This window comes from Crocodylus siamensis, chromosome 5 (assembly GCF_052110815.1).
Source record: "Crocodylus siamensis isolate JL-2025a chromosome 5, ASM5211081v1, whole genome shotgun sequence".
NCBI lineage: Eukaryota > Metazoa > Chordata > Crocodylia > Crocodylidae > Crocodylus > Crocodylus siamensis.
Window position 1 is genome coordinate 2,613,062 of NC_143399.1, and position 23,220 is coordinate 2,636,281.

General features: G+C 62.8%; 1 protein-coding gene across 1 annotated transcript; it reads right to left on the minus strand.

Moving 5' to 3' along the window:
* Nucleotides 1-7,826: 7,826 nt before the first annotated feature.
* CCDC17 (coiled-coil domain containing 17) lies at nt 7,827-22,945 on the minus strand. The gene is given in 15 exon segments (XM_090048436.1): nt 7,827-8,009; nt 8,207-8,317; nt 8,396-8,618; nt 9,270-9,485; nt 10,112-10,197; nt 11,841-11,891; nt 11,893-12,059; nt 12,975-13,100; nt 13,368-13,501; nt 14,031-14,294; nt 14,924-15,080; nt 15,489-15,618; nt 16,894-16,956; nt 18,211-18,360; nt 22,748-22,945. Coding segments are annotated over 15 exon segments (2,232 nt in total). The 3' UTR covers nt 7,827-7,853.
* Between the last annotated feature and the right edge of the window lie 275 nt (nt 22,946-23,220).

Consider the following 23,220-nt stretch of genomic DNA (forward strand, 5'->3'; position numbering starts at 1 on the left):
GGTGTTGCAGGAGCCTTTGGAGAGCAGCCCACGCCTGGCTTCCCCGCACGTAGCGCAGCCCGTCTTTCCGCCCCTGCGGCTCTTCCCTCTGCGGGCGGGCTGGCGGCGGTCACCACGACCTCGGGGAGATGGATGGTCACCGTGAGATGCTCGGGGTCCATCCTCTGCGGGAAGGACTGGAAGGAGAGAAGACGCCGGCTGGGGGGGACGAGGCCGGGTGTGAAGCTACCGGCTGGTGCCACCCCGAAATGCTCAACCAGATGGACTGCTGCTGGAGCTCATTGGGCGATTAAAGCCCATGGATCCTCAGTCTGCCCCATCCCAAGCCCTTAGGGTGGCACCCGCGTGGCCCCCAGTGGGCTGGCTTTCCACCCCTGTGCCTCCAGGATCGGCGCCTTTTCAAGGTAGTTGCTGGCTCGAGCTACGCTTCGAGGGTCGAGCTGCAGGTGGTGGGAGCGGTCAGGCTGGGGGGCATGGGAGTGAACTAGGAAAACGACCTTGTTCCCCGCTCCGCTCCCGCCTACAGGCAGTGCTCGCCTTGAACCCGTCCAGCCACGCGGGCCACTTCTGGTAGCTGTCGAGGTCGAGCGCCCCCAGGAAGACGGGACGATCGTACTTTAGCCACTGTTTCCCGAAGGAAAAAGCCCCAGGTGGGTTGAAGCAGAAATGAGCCAGCGTCAAGCCAGACCAGGGCAGGTTCCAGGCGCCGTCCACCGCGACCCGCAACAGGCCGGCGCGGGCGGCTCAGCGCCACGCGGGGAGGAGGGATCTGCCCTGCAGCATCGGTGCCTTTCCCCGGGCACAGCCCACGCGAGCTTGGCTGCTCCCTCCGAAGCAATTTAGCCTCCGCGGAAGAGCGTTTACTGGTGAGATGGGCCACTGGTCTGAGCTAGGGCAGCACCTGCGACATCCCGCCCGCCAGGGGCTGCGACTACGGTTGAGTTTTTCTCGGCTGGGAGCTGCGAGCCAGCGCCGGTCCCGCTCACCGTTCTGCCGCAGGCAGGGAGGTAGCGGGAGACGTAGGCGAGGCTGAGGGCTGCTGTCTGGCGGCCTGCTCAGCTTCTGGGCAATCCAAGCACCGATGTCTTCGTCCGCCCGTGGCGCCGGGCCTCGGTTTCCAATGAGCTGGGGGACGATCTCCTGAACCAGCACCGCAGACCTGATGGGGTGGGGACGTGGTAGTGGGCACGGAGCGCCCCGAGTAATGCAAGGAAAGGCCCTGGGCAGCCACAGTAAGAGCCCAAGCCTCTTACTGGGAGCAGCCGTGCCGGGGAAGCGTTGGGCGAGGGGAGCTGCAAGACGGCTTTATACTGCCCGGGGTCCTGGACCGGTCTGGGGGATGCAGGTCAAGCACGAGCTCCTCTGGGAGAGCTGGTGGGGAAACCATGCTGCCCTGATTTAGGCCAGGGTAAGACTGGCATCGAAACAGAGCAGCCCGGCAGGCTGCACCGTGTCATTGCAAATGGCTCACAGGAGCTTTACGTGCCGCTGGCCTCGTCGGTCCCTAAGGTCTGGGGTTCGCTGGAGACAAGAGCTCTGTTTTTGGCCTCCGAGGCTGCGGGTCAGGACTGAGGGGGGGGGGCAGGCAGGCGTCTTGGCCGGACGTTGCCCAGCACTAGTGCCTGCCTGGTGCCCTTGCTAGTCTCCGTGACCTTGACCTGACCAGGTCCGTCTAACCGAAGGTGCGGACCCGCGCTTCCCCCCTCACCTGCTTTCCAGCGCGAGGAGAGGGCCTGGCTGCGTCCGAGCAAGCGACCCCGGCGGCGTGGTGGGGCCGGGGCTGGACGAGGCCTTCGCAGGGCACCGCCGTGCCCCCTCCCAGGCTCCGGGGGGGCGGGAGCAGCCGGACTAGCAGGCTGGCACGGCGCGTACCTGCGGCGGGGGGAGCGGGGCTGGGGCCAGGGCACGGACGCGGAGGGAGGCAGGGGAGGTGACCGGTGTTACCGTCCGCCGGCCTGAGGCACAAACCAGCCCCCTCCCTGCACGCTCGGGCCTGGGGGGCTGCCCCCGAGGATGCCCCGTTCCCCTGCTGATGTGGCCCCCACCTCCCTCCTCTGGTGGGGGGGCGTTCACACGCATGTGCGCGGAGCAGCCGGGGGCTTTGCACGTCCTGGCTCGCACGAGGAGGTCGAGCGCGGCCCGGCCGAGGAGGACGAGCCGGCGGCCGAACCAGAGCTGGAAGGACAGTGGCAGCTCGGCCTCGTGCTCTGCGACACCCCTGCGCTCGAGGGAGGGACCGGGGGGCTCCCGGCCCTCGTGCGCGATGCGGCCGCGCTCCCAACGCGCCCCAGCCCGTCAGCACCGTGTGCGGCAGGTGAGCCGTGCCCAGAGCATCCTGGGAAGGCCCCTGCCCTGCCCTGCCCAAGGAAGGCAACGCCCCGGCGACGTCCCCTCGGGGCCGGGCGGGCAGGGGTGGAGGGGTGGTTCTGTCCCGGCCCGGCTCCGCGGGTTTCTCCTCTGCACCATCAGCTGCCTCTGGCCGGGCCCCCTGCGTTCACGGATCAGAGCCCGCACCTTTCCTAGATGGCTTTGTCCATACGGGCAGTAGCTGCTGTCGAGGGCACGGCCGGCGCCGCGGCAGGCAGCGGGCCCCCTCGATGCAGAGGCGGAAGCCATCCCTGGCACCAAAGGGCTGCGTGGCCGGCGTGCTGACGTGGTGGATGAAGGCAGCCTGCAAGGACAGGGCTAGGATGATCCAGGGCCCTGCGGCACGACGGCTTTGGGGCTGGGCAGGCAACGAGACGCCATCGGTGCTGCACGATCGCCGGGACCCCTCACGGGGAGCAGGACCTGCGCCAGGCCAGGGGCTCTCTGATAGCAGCGTGGCCCAGCTGCTCCCCTTCCTCGGCTGGAGCCCCGATGTGCATGCACGGGGGGACGTCACCCAGCCGGCTCTGGGCTTGTGCCAGCCCTGAGGCGAGTCGCTGGCTGTCCCCCGCGGCGCCCCGAGCCGGTGTGCAATGTCGCATGCCGGGCTCGGGCCAGGATGGAGCTGCTGGCTCCCCCGCTGCAGCTCCGGGGCCTGGCTCTGAATCCGCCCCGGGCACCAGAGTCCCAGTCTCCACGGCTTTGCCAAGAAATACTCACGCGGGGCCAGGTGAGCACACGGCCGAGCGTGACCGGGGGCTCCAGGGGAAAGGCAGCTCCAGCTTCTCGCCACTGAGGATGCGCAGCCTCACGGTGGCATCGCCGGACGGCTCCCAGCTGCGGTGGTCTCGCTCCTCGGGCTGGGGCGGGTGTCAGGCGTCGGGGGAGCGGCACAAAACCCCACCTGCTGCCGTGCGCGGGTCAGACCCCAGCTCCTGCCCAGCCTCCCCATAGTCAGGAGGGCACCCGCCTGCTGCCACGCCGTTCCTCAGGGACCTGGAGGGCTTGAGTCTTGCTCCAGCAGCTGGACCGATCCCTCAGCCTCCTGCTCCCCAGCCTCCTTCTTACACCCCAAATGGCTGGGCGTCTCCTCCCCGCCAGTCAGACTTACTGGTGCTATGAGCGCGCGGGCCGGAGGCACGGGGCCGAGATACAGGGTCAGGTCATGGGTCCCCGTGCTCCAGACAGCTGCTCGCCGGTCCCCTTTTCTCCCCTGCCCTCCGACGACAAGATGTGGAAGAACCAGCTTTTATCACCGCTGCCGTGACTGATGCTGGCTGGGACACTGGGGGACCATGCAGCTCACGGGTCAAGCTGAGGATGGCCCACGCGGCCACCCAGGCGTTGCGGCCCAGGAGCAGCTGGGCCCCTCCAGAGCCCGCGTCCCACGGGGCCACGGCCACGCTCCCACTGGGCCAGTGGTAAAAGCGGGTGATCAGGACCACGTCCTCCTGCAGCAGCAAGTCTGGGAACGTCACCTGGGGGGGAGGAGAAGGGGCGGCTGTGCTCACAGACGCCCCATCACCAAGGTGGGGGGCGCAGACACCTCTCCAGCCATGCCCAGGCGCTGGGGGCTACTGGTGGGTGCCTTGATTTTCACTAGGCCCTTTAAGTCCCATGGGTGTGTTGGCATCCTCACTTCAGCGCTGTGCACAGTAAGGGGATAGGGGGATGCTCCTAGTGGCGCGGCGGCCGGGGGGGAGGGCCGGGTGCTCTGGAGAGAGGGGGGTGGCTGTAGGGCACAGGCCCTGAGGCGTCCAAGGTGAGATCAGCCAACATTGCACACGCATTTTCCCATGCCTCGCCCGGACAGGCTGCACCATCTAACGCACTACTGCCACGGTGCAGCGCGTATGAGTCTTGGACTCGCATGCACGAGCTGCAGCAGGGGAAGACAGGTAACTCTGACCCCAGGCCAGCCCCGGGTGTGCCCCAGCTTGTGGGGGGCGGATTCACATCTGCATTACTGACCCTGGCTCTGCAACCAGAGAGGCAAGGCAAAGCCCTCCAACCCATTTACAGACCTCCCCCTGCCACGCAATGCATCCGAGGTCTGCAAGGAAAGTGCCCCCCCGCTCCAGGACCCTGCTACCTCCTGCTCTCCGAAGATGAAGTAGCCTTGTTTAATGCTGGATCTCACGGGCATCATGGAGAAGGTCATTACCGAGCTCCTGTTGTTGATCACCTGGACAGAGGAACAGAGCAGAGGTTGCGAGGAGTCAAGCCACAGGCCGTGCTCCTGCCTGCGTCAAGGAGCAACGAGGGACTGCCCCCCACCTGGCCGGAGAGAAGACGGGGCTGGGGCAGGAGTCTGCCCATTGGCTTGTGCCCATGGGGGCAGAGGTGTCCCTTTGCCCCCCACCCCCAGGTAGTGAAGCACGTGGCACCCCTAAGATGGACAAAAACACTAACCCCTTCCTGTCCCTGGGACCGTGCTCTCCCCCTAGGACAGCCCTTGCCTGTCACTCCCAGAAGAAACGTCGGGGTGAGGAGACACCGGGTCACTGCCATTACCGACCCCCTTGGCGTCAGCTCTGCCCACCTGCCCCGTGTCCCGGTGGCAGCGGTCAGCTGGAGGACCCCATCCCCTGGGGGAGCACCCTTCACTCGGTCAACAATAAACCCCAGGTTTGTCCCAGGGTCTCCCTGCGGGGGCCGCACCCTGGACTCCTGGGTCCCGGTCAAAGCAGACCTACAGGGGGAGAAGCTGATGTGCCTGGAAAGGTTTGGCCTGGTTAGCGGCTGGTGCCGGTGGAGCCACGTCCCCTCTGCCGTGGCTGGAGCCGGGGGGCTGCCTTTGCCGGACAGGCTCAGGCTCAGTGCAGCCCAGCTGCGGGGCAAGGGCAGCCAGCGCCTCCTCATTCCCAGAGAAGGTCACCCCCCGGGACACGCTCGCTGCTGTCCCTGCAGAAGCAAGGGGCACTGCTGGCCAGGGCCTGGGCTCAGCTCCCAGGCACCGCGATGCGGGGGTCCCACGAGTCTCGCGGTTGTTACCTGCAGGGCGTGGAGCGCCGGGCCATCCCCGAGCTTCTGGGCTCCCGCCAGGGCAGGAGAGTGGGGGAAGAAGAGGCAATGAGCACGGAGGAGAGAGGAGGAGGAGGAAGAGCGCAGCAGGTAGAAAGGAGCAAGCTGCTGCTGGTCCTGCAGGCGCAGGGGACTGGACACAGCAGCCCTTCCAGTCCTGGGGGCCAGCCCGGCATCCAAGCTTATGCAGGTGCGGGCCTGTCCCGGGCTCTGGCCCTGGACCAGCACCATGCACGCAGCAGACACAGCACAGGGCCAGGGGGATGCTGGTGGTGCGGCCTGGCCTCGGTCTTCTGGGCCACACCTCAGCCTTGCACCCAGAGCACGGGTGACACTGCCCCTGCATCTGAAGCCCCTCCTGGCTCAAGCCCCGTGGGGCGCAAGAAGCAGCCAGGCGTCTCCCTGCAGAGCCGGGCAAGGCCCCCCGCCCCTGCACGGCTGGGCTGAGCAGGACCAGGGCAGGTGCCCTCGGGCCCCTTGCCCGCAGCAGGCAGGTACGAATGGCTAGTCCGCGAGGATGCAGGGCCAGCAGCGTCCGCGCAACCCCGCCGCGAGGGACGGGGTTGCTGCAAGCAGGGAGAACGTGAGGGTGGAGATGCGGCTGCGGCAGCAAGGAGCGGAGGCAGCCAGAGGCAGGGACCAGACCCCACAGAGGTGAGAAAGGAGGCTGTTCCCCAGCCCAGGCTCCAGGCAGCGCCCAGAGCCCTGGTCAGCGGTCCCGTCCCTGTGAGAACATAGCTGGAAGCCCACGGGAAAACGTGAACACGCATGCACATGCACAGACATGCGTCACACAGACACGCTAGCCGAACTGAATGACAGGGGCCCCGCAGAGCTACTGAGACCTCTGCTCCCCGGCTTCACCAGAGCCCACGAGGGCCAGGAGCCGGGCCGAGCCGCGCCAGCTGCGGATCTGCCTTGTAGAGGGTGTGGGATAAGAGCCAGGGCCTGCCGTGCCTGAACACCCAACTCCTTCTTGACATTGGGGGACCTAACCCCAGACAGCTTGGATTTGCAAATTCTGCATCGTGCAAGCATCCGTGTGTGCAAACAGCAGGACACGCCTGGCGTGCCAAGAGCCCGGCGTGACTGAGATACAGGATGCGGGCCTGCTGCTTCAGTCACTGCTCAGGCGAAGCTTCTAGGTTTTAGCCTCGGTCAGTGGGAAAATGGGCTTTGCGGATTCAAAGAGGATTGGAAAAAAAACCAAAACACCAGGTCCTGCCTTGACCAGAGTCGGCCAGGAGCACAAATCTGTGAGGGATCTGAACCGTTCGCAGAGCTAGCAGCCCCGGGACCCCGACCCTGCTGCTGCTGCTGGGTTCAGCGCCCGAACTCGCGGGGACGGGCTCGGGTCCGAGGCCACTGGATGGAGCAGGGAGCGGGCATGGCCGTCTGGAAAGATGAAATGCTTTGGGTTACTCTGCATGGGCCGTGATGTACACGATGCACGTGCTGGGTGATGCGAGGGCTGGAGGAGCCCATGCTGTGGAGCTCGTGAGCATGGGACAGATGTGCGAGACCCCCCCCCCCCCCGTCTGCCCAAAATACCCTGGAGGACTCCACCCCTTGCAAGCAGCTGCTAGCAGCTCCCAGGTTTTTTTGAAAGAAATCATCTGGCCAAAGAAACATCTCTGCCTCCACCGGGAAAGGTAAAGCCCCAAGAGATCAACCTGAGGCCAGGCACAACCAGAGCCCCAACCAAGGGCGCTGTCTCTGGCCCAGGCAGTGCCGCGGCTGGACTGCCCGGTACCCCGGGCCCTGCGGGTCACTGGCCCCATATTGCTGCAGGGCGACTCCCCTCCAGCAAGGGACTTCATGCCGGACGGCGGCCACAGCAGGGACTGGAGCGTCGGGCTTTGCAACCACAACTGCAAGTTGAGACTCGGTCGCTCTACTTCCTCCCTCTCCCGGCGGCTGGCGCAGTGGGGCTGGTGGCAACGAAAGGAGCCGGCCTTCGCAGAGAGAGGGCTCCAAAAAATCGACCCACGGCGATGCATCAAAACATCCCTCAAGCGAAGTTTTCCTGCTACGCGCAGAGCACGCGGGCCCACAACTTCCTGCCTCTCTCTCGGCTCTGTGGGTTACTCGGTGCTTGTGGCGGGGATCCTTATTCTGTCCAGAGGCAGTTAGCCCCGTTGGCTGGAAGTGCTGTGTCTGTGCGGTGCCTAATGCAGCGGGCCTCGGAGGTCGACGCGCTCAGTAAATGCTGCTAACAGCGGCCTGTTATTGTTCAACCCTTTGAGATGGCCGAGGAATGCAGCCATTTCAAAGGAGTGCCGATATAACCTTCCTACCACAAGTTCCCTATACATAGATTTACCCCCCCCCATACACGCACGCACACACACACACACTACCGCTGTTTATATACATTTTTACCGTCCCTTTATGATGCTGGCTTTTGGCACTTTCCCATCACCTTGCTGACTCAGGGAGGGGGTGTTGGCTCGTCCCCTTTCTCACCTCTGATCAGGTTTGTGCCGGACAGGCTGCTCCAGAATAGGAGGTGGGTCAACAAAGCCGGTGTAAGGGGGGATAGAAAGGGACAGGCTGGCGGGAGCGGGGTGGAAAGGGGCTGGAGAGCTGTCCTTGGGGGATGCCACGCGCCTGGACACCTGCAATCATGAGGAGAAAACGTAAAGGCGTGAGCAATGTGTCTCCAGCTGCCAACGCAGCTGGGCAACACGTCCCGCTCCCAAGTCCTTGTTACTCTGCACAGGGCTGATCCGAGCCCTGACGACTTCGTGCCGGCGAGGGATCTAGCCGCAGCAGGAAGCCGCTGCAACGCCACGACGGCAAAGTCGCTGCTCACCAGGGGAGGGAAGCGGTACAGGGCGGCATCGCCGGGGTCGACCTCGGCCAGGGACTGCACGTCGGCGTCTCTCGCGTTCACCACTCGGAGGTAGAGCTCCGTCTTGCCAGCCTGCGGGAAGGCTCGCGGTTGGCAGCGCTTTTGGAGCGGGGGGACTGGAGCGAAGACGGACCTGCTGACCCCACTCACCTGAGGGACCCCGTTCAGCTGCTCCATCGTGAGCCCTGGCTTCACGGGCAGGACCCGGACGGGGATCTTCCATCGGCCGCTGATCACTTGGTGCAGCGGGTCAAAGAGGGTGATCTTGGCCCACCCGCGGGAAGCCAAGCGCTGGATCTCCAGCCCGTAGGCGTCAAAGCCCCCGGCAGCCTGGAGCTCCACCACCAGCGCAATGGAGGTGGAGGGACGGACCCTGAAAGGCAGAGACAAGGGACGCCCGGGCATGACCGGTGCATCTCTGCGACAGAGGCATATAAATGAGCTGCAACCTCCCTTCTCCTCTCCGCTCTGAGAGCCCAGAGCAAACACGTCCCCGGCAGCAACCACAGATCCCGTGAAGTCGGCCCCCAGCACCGGGATTGCCGAGCCTGTTCCCACCGGCACGGGGGACTGGGGCTTTGGAGCTGCCTTGGCTTCTCCTGCCCTCAGGCCTGAGCACCCGGGACCGACATACTGGGCCAAAGCAGAGAGTCTGGTCTCGCTCCGGGTACGGGAGGTGAAATGTAGCAGCCCACGATCATCAGGACGCCTGATCTCATGGGCCTTTCTGGAAATCGCTCATGTCAAACAGAGTTGGATCAGCTCCTTCTGCACGGCTGCCTGACACAGGCTGTTGTGGGCTGGGGTGGGGGGGTCCATGCCCCCTCAGGACTGGATGAGATTCCTGGCCCAACCAGCTTTGGACGCCTGCCGCGCCCGTGGCCACGTGTCCATAGCTTCATAGCTTTGGCGGAGAAACCAAGACCTGGCCAACCGCTGCTATCCGCTGTTAAAGACACCGGGTGCAGCGGGGCAGGAAGCAAAGGGGTACGTCACCTCCTGCCTCCGGCGAGATGCCGCTCACCTTGGAACCGGCTGCTTGGTGGCCAGGATCGCCCTGTTGCCTCTCTGCCCATCCACGAGGTACCGTGGGGCCCGAGCCACGTCGCATTCGGCGCTGGGGAGAGGGGTTGGCTTGCCCATCTCTTGCCCATCACGGTACAGCCCGGTCACCAGGCGCACCTGGACGACGGTGGGGTCCAAGCCCATCAGGAAGTCGTAGAAGATCGCGAAGCCGGCGCTGCAGGGCAAGGGGCAGGAGGCAGCGTCGTGAGAACGGGGCCAGGCGCGCTGGCGGGAGAGCGTCCGGCTTCAGCGCCGCACTTGGGAGACGGAGACGTGGGGGGCCGCGAAGGACGGGGCCACGGGACTGCCGGTGGAGCTGGCGACAAAACCCAGGTGGCCTAACGGAGTGGGCTCACACCGGGCTGTGGGGGGCGGCTCGTCACAGCGCGGCTAATTAAGCCCCGGGGGGTTAAAGTGGGGGCTCGCTGGGGCCCTGATGCTTGTAGCTGCTGCGCTTGCAGGCAGGTGGGGTTTGATTCCTGACCTCCCAAGGCCGGACAAAGAGGGGAATTAGCAGCAGGAGCTGCTCTCCAGTGGCTCTTACTTCTCGGCCTCACTTCACGTCCGCCCCGAGGCAGGACAGAGCGGAGCGGGGAACGGAGCAGAGGACTGGTTATGAGACGGAGCAGAGGACCCGACGCAAGGTGATGGGCTGTGGGGGAGGAAAAGGCCGAACAACCCCCAACCGCATCAATCAACCAACAGTGCCTGTGATGAGCACATCAGGGAGAAAAGCAAAGAGTCGGGGGGTCGAGGGGTGTCATCCTGGGGAATGGGCACAAGCATGGAAAAGGCACGTACCCAGGGTCATACGGGGCAGGCCCCAGGGCGTCCGGCGGTTCCAGCCAGGGCCTGCTGAGCGCTGGGGTCTGAGGTCCCGGCGACTCCTGCAACACACGGCGATGTCACAGAGGTTACAGCTGGACACTGGGGGCAAGGACCTGGCGGGCGCAGCGCTCGCCGCTCTGGGACGCGCGTCTGGGGCAAGCGGTTTCTGCACCGCGGGCAGGAGCTGCTTTCTGTAGCGCTGCGCAGAAGCCATTGAAGCAGCTGGGATGCACTTAGCTGGCAGGGGAAATACCATGGCCACTAAGACGGTTTTCTCAGTCCCTGGGGTTAACTGCTTTTCTGGCATGGAGGTAGTGTATAGTTAACGTCGCACTTTCATTTCCAGTGGGAAGATCTTAGCTTTACGCCCACTGTATGGAAACGGGAGACTCCTCCCTAGTTGCTCCCGTGGCCGTACGGCGGAGGAAGCGAAACTCGGGGACATCCGAACCCGAAGCCCCTGGGCTTGGTCCCGCACGTAGGATGCCCGCTGAAGGATTTGGAAGCACCTGAAGCCCCGTGCGGGGGTGGAGGATGCTTGCCAGTAGCAGGGCCACATATGGTATTTGAATGACTCACGGACTTGGACTTGATTTGGCTGAACACAACACATTTTCCTTAAAAAAAGTCGTGATGGCCTCCTCTCCTGCCCAACACGCCGATGAGGGCTTTGCCAAATTGCGAACAGCGTCAGAAAAATGCCCGGGGGCAATGAAGCTGCGGCTGCTCTTCCTCCCTGCCCTCCAGGAGCTGACCAGTTCAAGGTCGTGATGGAGAAAGGACTTTTTTACCCCATGGCCACAAGCTCTCCCTGTCCAGACGCCTCCCTCTAACGCCTGGCTGGGCCGGTCCATGCAAGGCTGATCCTGCCTGGTGCAGGGGCTGGACCAGGTCCTTCTCAGCCCCGTTTTTCTGTGATCCGGTGGGCGTGGATAGCCCCCGGAGGTTGCATCGCCAGGCCCAGCGCGCTGGCAGGGAAGACTTGGTTGCAGGGCTGCGGTGGACAGACGAGACGTGGCCTGGGGTGGAGCGGGACCGGCTGCAGGGCTCTGGTTCGGGTCTAGTTCGGACAGAGACCTGGCGGTCTGCTGCCAGCCCTTCGCCCGGTGCCCTGAGCACGACCTCGGATTCCCACCTCTGGACCTTGGCGTCCAAGCAGCCTGCCCTGGACTGTCATGGCCGTGACTGCTAGTCAAAGCAGCGCAGGAGCAAACTCGCACAGGCGCAGGCCGGATCCCCGGGGCCCCAATCCACCCAAATGCCTCGGGACTTGCTTGGCTGGAGCAGCAGCAACCATGAGGCTGCTTCCAGCAGACTCCCTTCCTCTGGGATCAGACCGAGGGTTATTTCAGCCCCCAAACCAGCAGCTGACTTGAAAGCTCCTGCCTCTCTGATCCGGTTGGTCTCCGAGTGCCACCCTGCCCTTCTTCTGCCTGACTTCAGACGAACGCAGAGAGCTGCCGCCGAGCCCCGCATCCAGACACTCGAGTCTAGACCCGGGCAGCCTATTTTGGGCAAAACTTTCTCACTTCTTCTGCCCAACCAAAACATGTCCATTCTGGTCAGTGGGAGCATTTCTTGCATGAAGTGGATGACTTGAGTGCAAAAACACCCCAAATGCCCCAAAAAACCAACCCAAAACCGGGTAGGAATGTTTCATTGCAACGTTTCACACATGGATTTTACTTGGGAAGCTACTCACCAGGAAGGGGGGTTCGCGCAGCCCTGGCAGAGGCAGCGGGGGGGGCGGTGGCAGGGGGGGGGGCCACTGGCGGAGGGCGCAGAGGCGGCGACCGCCTGCCGCCCCGTCGCGGCTGCATCCTTTCCGCGTCGTGCCTCAGCATCCCAATCTCGGCCTGCAGCTGTGCCATCTCCCTCACGTGTGCCCGTTGCAGCCCTGCCAGCTCCCTGCCCAGCACGCCTGGGGGACAGGAGCTCGTGAAAGGGTGCGGGAGACTCATTACCACGCAGATGCATGGCTGGACCGGCGGGATGTGGCATGCAGCTGCCAGGAGTGCATGGGCTGCGTGGGTCTCCCTCCGCCTGGGGCCCCATCTCCACCACCCGTTGCTCTGGTTTGGCAAGACTGGCCAGTGGAAAATGTGCAGGGCACGTGGGCTCCTGCCGACCCGGGGTCTGTGCAATCGTATTAAGTATTACTGCAGTTGAGGAGCACAACCCTCACCGCGCCAGGGGCTGCAGGAGCAAAGCCGGTCCCTGCACCAAAAGACAGGCGGGTTTGGCAGGGATCACATCTGGTGACACCCTTATCGGGGGCCATCAGGGAGGAGGGATGGCGAGACTCAGGGAGCAGACGCAGCAGCGGGAGGTTTTGTTCCTCTACGAGTTTCCCCGCGGTCTCTGGGCACACTACTGGCACTGACGCATTTCCCGCGTGACACCGCGGTCGGTGCCTGAGACGCGCGTGCCCATCTGGAGCCGGCGACGGACCGCTCACTTTATTTTGCAGGTGGTTATGGACGTGTCCGCACCTCGCCTGCAGCCAGCCAGGTGGCAGGAGGCGGAACGAAGTGCCATCTCGGGCTGCATCCGGGCAGGGGCTGGGGAGGGCACTGCCGACGGCTGGCAGCTCTGGGGGCACCCACACCACCCTGGGGGGCTCCAGAGCTGAGCTCAACCCTGAGCCTGCCACGTGCTCCGGCTGACAGACGGGGCGGGGGGAAGCAGCAGCCGCTGCTGCAATTTGGTGACGGCAACGTCGTCCCCCACCGGCCTACAGCCGCTGCGGTGCTGCAGGCAGGTAGCAGGTCACCCTGCTCGCCTGGGCACCCGCTCCGCTTTGCCCACCACATTGGTGCTGGTTGGCCCCGCCTACCGTCATCCGCTCTCCTCTTATCCCTCTGGATCTTCAGCCTGAAGAGCTCGTCCTCCAGCCGCTGGTTCTGCAGCTCCACGGCCAGCAGCTCCGCGGCCAGGGGCTGGGTGTCGTCGGCGCGGGGCTCTGCAGCCACAGGAAGAGGAGATGCTTGCAGCTGTGTGCACGGGGCTGCACCTGGGGCAGGAGCAGGCAGCAGCAGGAAAAATACCTGCCCCTGCCAGCATCTGAACCCTGGGTTTCAGGGAGCTCCAGGGCAGGCACGTGGATGTGGGGGAGGACTGGGAAACCTCTGTGTTTTGCAGATGCTCTGGTGCAGGCCTGTGTTAACGCTGCGCTAATCCCAGACCCGGGGGACTTGGGGAGAAGCCCCCTCCCCTGCTCCAGACTCACTTTTCTTCTTCTCTCCGCGCTCCGGCTTGCCTGCGGCTGCCTCCAGCACCATCGCTTCCCGCTGCAGATCGTACAGCTGAGCCAGGACGGCCACGTCACTCCCTCCGCCCTGGAGATAGGCCAAGTGCAGGGCTCTGGGGGAAGGAGGCAGGCATCAGAGCGAGCCTCTCTCAGCTAGGGGGAGAGAAGCAGCTCCGCACCCAGCCAGGCGGGCCCCAGCCCCAGCCGAGGGCCTTAAATGCACTTAGGAACTGGACAGCTGAGCTGCCTCAAGCCCTTTCTATCCCCAGGCAGGCAGAGGGATGGATGGCAGGTAGGAGAGCACCTGCAGCGCGTGGGCAGGGACGCCCAGACAGACCAGCAGCCCGCCAGGAGAAGGCATACACGTGCACACCCGCACACAGAGCACCCCAAGCCCCCTGCCCAGCTGGGCTGGCCTGAGTTAACCAGCAGCTGCTCTGGGCCCGCTGCCCTGGCTCCCCCCCGCCCCGTGCTCTCCTAGGGCAGCCCCAGCTCGGTGCGGGCTCGACGGGCCCTGGCTGGCCCTCCCCACATCCATCTTCTTGAGACCCTCTGCAGGAAAGCCTCCCCCAAGGGCTCCCATACCGAGGTGCCGCACCAACCACCGCAGCAGCCCTCGCTGCCTCCGGCCCCGCTGCCCACCTTATCTCAGCGGAGAGCGACCCCGTGGCTGGGGGCAGCGCGAGGAGGCCGAGGGAGACCTGCTCCCTTCTCTTCTCTGCAGCGCCGGCCGCGGTTCGGCGGCCGCCTGGCTCCTGCGGGCCTCTGGAAATGAACCGAGGAGCAGAGGAGCGTGAGCAGGACCTGGGTGTCGGCCCTGGCAGTAGCTGCGCGGGGAGCGGAGCTCCTGGCAGCCCCGTGGACTTGGCCCTGGCTGCGTCCCAGAGCTCGCCCCCTTTCCCTGGCCTGGGACATACGTGCGTTTTGAAACGTCCCCCGGCACCTTCCCTGCTGCAGGGGTAAGCATCTCCCCCGCGGCTCCCATGGACCGCAGCAGCCACTGGCGGGCTTCAAGCCCCGCTGCAGGGCCAAGCCCTGACCTCGTGTCGTCGCCCCGGTCTCGTGGCTGGGCTCAGGTCAGCACTTCCCAGGGGATTCAGGCTGCTGCGTGCTCCCAGGAAGGCCCAGGGGCGGGAGCATGGTGCGTCCCCTCCACAGCCGTGCTGGGATCTGGAGGCTGGGCCAGGCGGTCGGTGCGCCTGCCTCCTGGGCCAGCGTCCGGCACGGTTTGCTCCCTGGAGCACTGTGGGCTGGCAGGGCCTGGCCAGCATCTCCCAGGGCCGGGGACACGAGGGGGCTTGACTGCAGCGCCAGCCAAGCCCACCCCCAGCTTCACCTTGCTGCACTGCCCTGCTGCCAGCAAAGGCCCTGCCCACACGGTAGGAGCAAGAAACTTCTCAGCATCACCGCCTGCCACACCAAGGCACTGAGAAGCTGCAGGGCAGGGGGTGCCCTGGGGAGCCCTGTCCCACAGCCGTGCCCCGTGCTCCCACGCCAGGCCCCAGAGGGTGGGGGTTGCTCGCCCGGACCCTCACCTCGCGCCCGCAGCTTGCAGGAGTCCAATCTGACCCCTCAGCGCATCCATTGCCAGCTGGTTCTTCTCCTCCTGGGCTCTCAGCTCCAGCAACAGCTGCTCCACGTGAGCGGTGGAGGAGTCCTGGGCAGCCAGGTCCGACAGGCGCCTCTGGATTTCTGCGGGAGGTGGGAACAGCCGCGCCGCCTCAGGTCCGCGCGGCCCCGTCTCCCCTCCATCGCTGCTGCGCCACGTCACAGATTCAGCCCGGTCTTCCTGTCCCCAGCTGCACCGCAGTAAAACCCCGCTGCTCCGAGTCTCCTCTGCCCTGCCACCTGCCTGGATCTAGACCCCCTTCCTCCGACCCACCCCAGCAGCAGGGAGAAGGCTTTCACGGCTAGAGCCTGGCAGGCGAGCGCGTCCCTCCAGGGGCTGGTGGGGGCTCCTGGCTGGCTCGCTGCACCCCGCTCGGCGCGATGTGTGCGGGGAGGGACGCGTGCGACGGATGCCCTGTGCCCAGCTGCCTCCCCGAGCATGGGGCGTGGGTGCAGGGGTGAGAGCAACCGGTGCGTGTCCACGGGTCCTACCTTCTCTCTGCTCTTCCAGGCGCTGGGTCCTGGCCTGGATGTCCGCCACGTAGTATTCGTGGGAGGCTGCCAAGTCTGCCAGCCGCTGCCTGTACGCCGCGTGCAGGGGAATCCAAGGGCTGGTCTCTTCCTGGAGCACAAAGCAAAGCTCAAAGGAGCGGGGGCACGACACACTGCAAGCCAGCCTGCGTCAGCCCCAGCGTCGAGGACGGCAGAGCAGCAAGGCTGCGGGATCCTGTGCACCCCACGGGCTCAGCCAGGAAGCTGCGGGGAGAAAAGTCCTGTCCACCTGACACCCATGCAGTGAGATGGTGACAAGCCTGTAATTCAACTCCGGGGGCTGGGGTCCAGGCCCCCAGCTCTCTGAGCTCTGCCCCATGGCCGTGCAACGGGGCTGATGGTGTAGTTTCAGTACCAGGTGAGACAGGGATTTGTTCGGATGGGGCTGGACAAGGTATGTCCCCTGCAGCTCTTTCCAGCCCTGCTGCTCTGTGACTCGATGAGACGGCTGCGCTGCTTCAGGGGACAGCGCAGGGCTCATCCCTTAGGTTGGGGTGGCGGGTGGTGAACACTGTGTTGGGGGGGCCCCAGGCAGCATGGCCAATGCTTGTGGCCCCACTGCAAGTCTCACCAGCGGGGGGGATGTCCCAGCCTCAAGCAAACCTGGAAGGCTGCAGGCCTCTGCCCCGGACAACAAATACAGAGAGCGCGGCACTTACGTTTTCCGTTTTTTCTTTTGTCTCCTGTTTTGGGGGACATGCCTTGTAATTTTTTACCTCTTTGGGGCCGACAGCACTGCAGAGGTAAACCCCCTCCTCCACTTCCAGTCACCGGTGAGGATTGCACCCAGGACCTCTGCATCTTCTCAGATGCTCAGAGTAAATAAAAGCCTGTGCCAGCTTGCTCCAAGGCTGTAGCCAGCTCCCTGGCCCCGGGGGCCAAGCTAAGCACAGCTAGCCCAGGGACCTCCGCAATGTTTCACAGACGTTGGAGTTGCAGGGTCACCGTGACGGGATGTGGGTTAGTGGGCTCCCAGCACCCATGTTACAGGCTGTGCAGCACAAAGCCAAAGGGTGAGCATTGACCCCCACTGCAGCAGGGCCGCAGCTAATCCACACCTCAGAGGGGCTGGTCACCCACGCACACCAACCCGGCAGTCCTTCACGTAGCAGCAGACCTGGGATTACTGGCCCCAGGAGCCAGGCCACGTGTTGTGAGCACTGTCTTCTGGCACTTGACCTGCTCCCGTGCTGAGTGCACATGAACAGACTGCAGGTTGCTGTAGGTGGGCCCGGGGCTGGACCAGTCATCCTTTCCACACCCAGCTGCCCCGTCCTTTCTACCCCCTCCCAAATGCAGCCCCTCTGCCGGTTCCCTCTCAGCCCCCGAGGCACGCAGAGGTTACCTCTGGTTGTAAGAATCGGCGCGTCGGGACGGCGTCCTCCAGAGACACCCGCAGTTTGTGGAACTGAGAAGAGAGAAAATTGGAGCCACAGACAACGAGGGTTGAAGGGAGCTCAGGAGGTCACATCCAGTCCAACCCCTGCTCCAAGCAGGACCAGCCCCAACCACATCATCCCGGCCAAGGCTTTGTCCACCTGGGTCTTAAACACCTCCAAGGATGGAGATCCCCCCACCTCTGGGCAACCTGTCCCAGTGCTTTACTACCTTCCTAATGAGAAGGTTTCTCCTAATAGCCAACCTCACCTTCCCTTGCTGCAGCCTGAGCCCATTGCTCCTTGTCCTGCCATCCGCCCCACTGAGAGCAGCCCAGCTCCGTCCTCTTTGCAGCCCCCCGGCAGGGAGGCGAAGGCTGCTCTTCAACCCCCTCGGTCTTCTCTTCTCCAAACTAAATCGGCCCAGTTCCCTCCGCCTCTCCTCACCGGTCATCTCCCCCAGCCCCTGACCATTTTCATTACCCTCCACTACAGTCTTTCCAATGTGTCCACATCCCTTCTGCAGCGGGGGCCCAGAACTGAACACAGGACTCGAGAGATGGAGGGCAGAAAGAAGTGGTCATGCCCCAGCAGCCAGCTCCTCCCTTCAGTATCAGCCCAATTTAAATGCTCAGATGAGGTCACTCTCAGCGATCTGTCCCATCAGGGGAGCCCGAGCAGACAGGGGCTGGGGGCAGCAAACCCTATTGGCAATCGGGAGGGATTCAAAAGTACCTGCTGGCTCGGGAGGCTCATTAAAAGGATGTGACAAATGGCTGAATCACTGTATAAGCTGCCTAGAGAGTGTCTTTTCCTGCCCCAAGAAATATCCTGGGCCCATTGTTATGTTTGCAACTCACCCCTGGGTTATTCCCAGTGCAAAGTGGCTGACAGCTAGACCACAGCGCTGGATGCTTTTATGCACCCACCCCTTAGCCCCAACCCGTGGCACCACGGCGCATGGGATTCAGCAGCGTATCTGCAGTGGGTGAACAGCACCTACAAGCCCCATGGCCAGATTCACGACAGGCAGGGGTGAGCATCTGAGATGATAGCATGGGTGGAGGGCAATGCAACGGCTCAGCCAGCCCTTCCCAAAGAGCCCCCAGCCACGTGGCTCGTGTCCTGCATGCGTGGGAACATCACCAGGCACAGCCTGGAGGGGCCAAAGGGCTACTCTCCTGGTGAATTTGCCCCTCGGGGGGATGCTCAGATGCCGGGAGCAATCCCATCCCACTCTGCATGCCCATGGCTCTCCCAGCACAATGCCTGCTCTTGGCCCGTACCTCCTCAGCCAGCTTCTGCAGGGCCTGGCTGTCTGAGATGCTCCCTGGAGGGCCACGGCCCCCGAGAAGGATCCTCTCACGCTCGCTCAGCGCATCCTTGTGCTGCTCCTGCTGCACTCCCCTTGCCCTCAGGTCTCTCAACGGCGGCTGCTGTCTCAGAAGCCATCACGAAGGCAAAGGGGTAGAGCAGAGGTTAGAGCCAGACAGAAGGACACACTCCCGCAGATGGGGCAAGGCATGTGGGTGTATGAAGCTCAAAGCCCCTAGCACAAAAGGGCAAGTGTTCCCAGCAGCTTCTCAGGTGCCAGCAGCTCTCACGCCAAGACCGTGCATGCCCCTGCACAGGTCCACGGGGCTAGCACCGCCGTGCCTGCCACGGCGGGGTGCTTCTGCGCCTCACACCGCACCACGTGGTACCTGGGCACTTGGGAAGCTACCGGAGAGCGGGCCAGGATTTCACCCCCGGGGGAGACATAGGCACAGTTTACCAACAGCTCCTCCAGTCTCCTGGGTCTGCATTTCCAAGGGGCCTGTGCTGCACTCCTCCCTACCTGCAGCACAACCCGAGCGCTCGCCAGGCCTCGAGCCCAGGGCATAACCAGAGTGAAAAGCAAGCTGCTCCCACCCAGCGAGTGCGTCTGTGTCCCGGCGATGGACACGTGTCCTTTTGGGCTAGGGCACGAGTAGCAGTGTGCTCAGGGGAGAGACCCTTCATCCAGGACTGGCTCACCAAAGCATCCGGGAAGGTCTCCTAGCTAAAAGGGAGGCGCACACCCGATGGCGGGGGGGGCCACCCCCAGGGAGGACTATACTGCGGTTGCTCGGGGATGTGGGGGGGTCAGGGAGGCCGAGGCGGAGATGGGACTGGGACGAGCGACCTGGATCAAAGACAACAAGAAGTCCTTTTTTAAATACACAGGGGGCAAAAAGAAGGTACCAGGTAACGTGGGGCCCCCACAGGACACGCTGGGGAATCTGGTCGTCGCGCCAGATGACAAAGCTGACATATTTAATGACTTCTTTGCCTCCATTTTCCTGAACAGGCCCCAGGGGGGTGCACCCAGGCCCAGGGTCAGTGAGGACCTAGTGCGGGAGCGTCTGGCGGGACTGGACGTGCTTAAATCAGCGGGTCCGGACGATCTCCCCCCCGAGCGCTGAGGGGATTAGCTGAGGTCATTACAGGACCCCCGGCACGGCTGTACGAGCACTCGTGGGGCTCTGGTGTGGGGCCAGAGGACTGGAAGAGGCCAATGTGGTTCCCATCTTCAAAAAGGGAGGAAGGAGGACCCGGGGACTATAGGCCAGTTAGTCTTACCTCGATCCTGGGGAAGGTTTTTGAGAGTTATCCTGGCGCATGTCCCCGAGGGGCCGGGGGGGAGGTCATGCTTAGGGGCAACCAACACGGGTTCATTCGAGGCAGGTCCTGTCAGACCAACCTGGCGGCCTCTACGACCCGGTCACCAAATCCTTAGCCGCAGGGGGAGCAGCGGACATCGTCTTCCTGGACGTCCGGAAGGCCTTCGACACTGTCTCTCACCCCGTTCTCATTAAGAAACTGGGGGCTGTGGTGTCGACACCCACACAGTCAGATGTGTCACCAACCGGCGGGAGGGCCGCACCCAGAGAGCGGTGGTGGCGGGGCATGTTCGACCCGGAGGGACGTGGGCAGTGGGGACCCCCAGGGCTCGGTCCTCGGGCCCGCACTGCTCAACATCTTCATCAGTGACTTGGACGAGGGGGTAAAAAGCACCTGCTCAAGTTTGCTGATGACACTAAGATGTGGGGGGACGTGGGCACGCTAGAAGGGAGGAATAGGCTACCATCAGACCTAGACAGGTTACAGGAGTGGGCGGATGAGAACAGGATGGGATTCAACACCGACAAGTGCAAGGTGCTGTACCTGGGGAGGAAGAGCCAGCACCATACCTACAGGCTGGGGAACTCCCCTCTCAACAGGGCAGAGGCAGAAAAGGATCTTGGAGTCATCACTGACTCCAAGATGAACACGGGCTGGCAGTGTGGGGACACGGTCAGGAAGGCCGACCGCACCTTGTCCTGCACCCGCAGATGCATCTTGAGCAGGGCCAGGGAGGTGATCCTCCCCCGCTATGCGGCACTGGTCAGGCCGCAGCTGGAGCACTGCGTCCGGTTCTGGTCGCCGCGCTTCAGGAGGGATGTGGACAGCAAGGAGAGGGGCCAGAGGAGGCCACTCGCATGATCGGGGGCAGCAGGGCAGGCCCTATGGGGAGAGGTGACGGGACCTGAACCTGTTCAGCCTCCACAAGAGACGGCCGAGGGGGATCCTGTGGCCTGTTACAAACTGGTCAGGGGGGACCAGCAGGCACTGGGGGAGTCCCTGTTCCCCCGAGCACCGCCAGGAGTGACCAGGAATACCGGTCCCAAGCTGGCAGAGGGGAGATTCAGACTAGACATCAGGAGGCGCGACTTCATGGTCAGGGCGGCTAGGGTCTGGGACCAACTTCCAAGAGAAGTGGTGCAGGCCCCCACCCTGGGGGGCTTTAAGAGGAGGCTGGATGAACACCTTGCCGGGGTCGTTTGACCCCAGTACTCTTTCCTGCCATGGCAGGGGGTCGGACTCGATGATCTGCTCAGGTCCCTTCCGACCCTAGAAACTATGAGAGTGGGCAGTGAGGGCAAGGGGGCAGGAAACCTTATTTCCAGGGGCTGGAGGCCAGGGGGGACAAGCAGGGCATCTCATCTAACCCCATGGATATCGAATGCAGGCAAGTTTCACCCACTTACCACTGTAACAAGCCTAATGACTTCAGTTGGTCCAAAGCGTTTCAGCCTTTAGAAGACTGAATTGAGCGCCCCAGACAGAGCACAGGAGAGCGCAGGGCCCATGCAGCGGTGGGAACTGACTGCCTGAGAGGGGTCTGGGTGACCCCAGCAGACAAACTGCATCCCCAGCCCCTGTAACCTTCTTGCTAACCCCAATGTCCCAGGAGAAGGCACAATAAAATATATTAAAATTAAATAAACCACCAAATCCATTTGTTGAATGGTTCCACACTAGGCAAGATGGCCAATTGACTACATATTTTTGACTGGTGAAAAATTATTAGCAATTTTACAAAAAAATTACTTTTTTTGTAGTTTTCTTCCAGCCCTAATGTCTATGAAATCTATGAAATATGACTTTTTATTGCTTTTTTTTTTTTTTTACACATTTTTAATGGAAAATTTGTGCTTTTGTATATTATTTGGGCCTATTGAAAATTCTTTTACAATCTCTGGCTGATACTTGACCAGTCAGTTGACTGAACTTTATTTGACTAGTCAAATACACAACCCCATTTCATCCAGGACTTGGATACTGTGGCGGTGGGCGCCAGCCAGCCAGGTTAGATTAGACGCACAGGGAACTGAAGAGTTTCAGGCCAGGGCTTTGAACACCAGACCAGGGGCCTCCAACACACTCCTCAGTTATCTCATAGTCTACCAACATGTTTACACTGCACCCACCCCGGACTCCTATTTGGTTTGACATCAGCAAAAAGCATCTTTTGCAGTGAGCCCCCCCGCAAAAGTAACCAAGTGTGACCCTTGGTCCTCTCTGCCCTGGGAAGGCATGGCAGATGCCACAAGTTACTGTCTGCAGTGGGAACACAGATATGTTATGGGGTCCCTGGGGAGCAATGTGAATTACTTGGCAGTGGCATTTTCACAGGGTTTTGGGGTGGGAAGCCCCACTGGACTGTGCTGCTGTTACTGCAGAACCAGGGTTGTGAGTGTGCAAAGGAAACGCTTGCACTGGAAGCTCCTGTATCGTCACACCTACCCCACGGCAGAGCCCAGCCCAGGGTTCAGAGGCTGGTAGGTTGGGCAATGAAGCGGGAGGGGTCTGGGCTGGCTCAGCTGCCTGTTTGCATGCAGCCGTCCGTCTCCTAGTGCCTCGGCGTCCAAGCCATTGGCAAGAGGCCATTTCTGTTGGGGAACGAACGGTTCTTTCCAGGGCAGGTTCGTGCCAGGCTCATGCTCGCTGCCAAGAGCTAGGTGAGGGGAGGAGCAGCCGAGCGCGACGCTGGCCATGCCGCTGAAGGCACCTTCCTACACATGGGTGAGGAAGCCTTCTCCCAGAGCTAGATGCCTCCACAATGTGGTCCCCGGTGCGCTAGGTGCTGTATATTCATTCAGCTAGGGAGACTAGAGGATTGAATGATCTCTTCTGGGCATAGAGCCTGCCCTAATGTGAAGGGAGATGTGTAGGGTGGGAGAAAGCGCACTGGAGCAGGGGCGCGCTCTCTCTCTGGGTACACACAACAGGGCTCCAGTGTTAACTGAGGCCTGGAGGCAAAACTGTAGTAGAAATACCCACAACTTATCCTGCATGGTGCCCTGGGGTCTCAGCTCTCCTGCAGGCGCACTAGACTGATGAATGGCTGCTTCACTTAAACACCTGGGAGAGAAAGTCTGCTCCTCCCTGCCCTGTCCACTAACAGCTGGGGAAATGCCACAATCGACACCCCCACCAGCCAGCCCACGACTCGGGAAGGGCTGCCCGGCCTTTGGTTACCGTGTCGCTGGGTGTCTCTGGCTTTCTCGGCTCCTTCCTGCCCTGGCGTCCCTGCTGCTTGGGGTATCTGGGGCCGGGAACGAGGCAGTCGCTCGCTGCTCGGCCCCCGATGCAGAACTTCTCCACATGCTTCTCCAGCAGAGCCTGGGAGCGGAAGCCCATGTCGCAGTTCGGGCAGTGGAAGATCCCCGTGTCCATCCCGAGCGGGGCAGGAGGTCCCCGACTGCCCAGCTCTCATGTGATGGCTGACCCGCTCCAAATACCTACATCAGGGAAACATCAAGTAACGAAGGATGACCAGCATTTAGATGGTTATTTTGGTCTTCAAATTGACAGCGTAATCCTGCTACCCCAAGAGGCAGCATGCCTTTGCCACTAGCTCTCATTATTCCCAATTTGAAACAGGAAAACCGAGGCCCTGAGAGACTTTATGACCTACTTTAGACTACAAAGGGACTTGGCAGCAGGGCTGG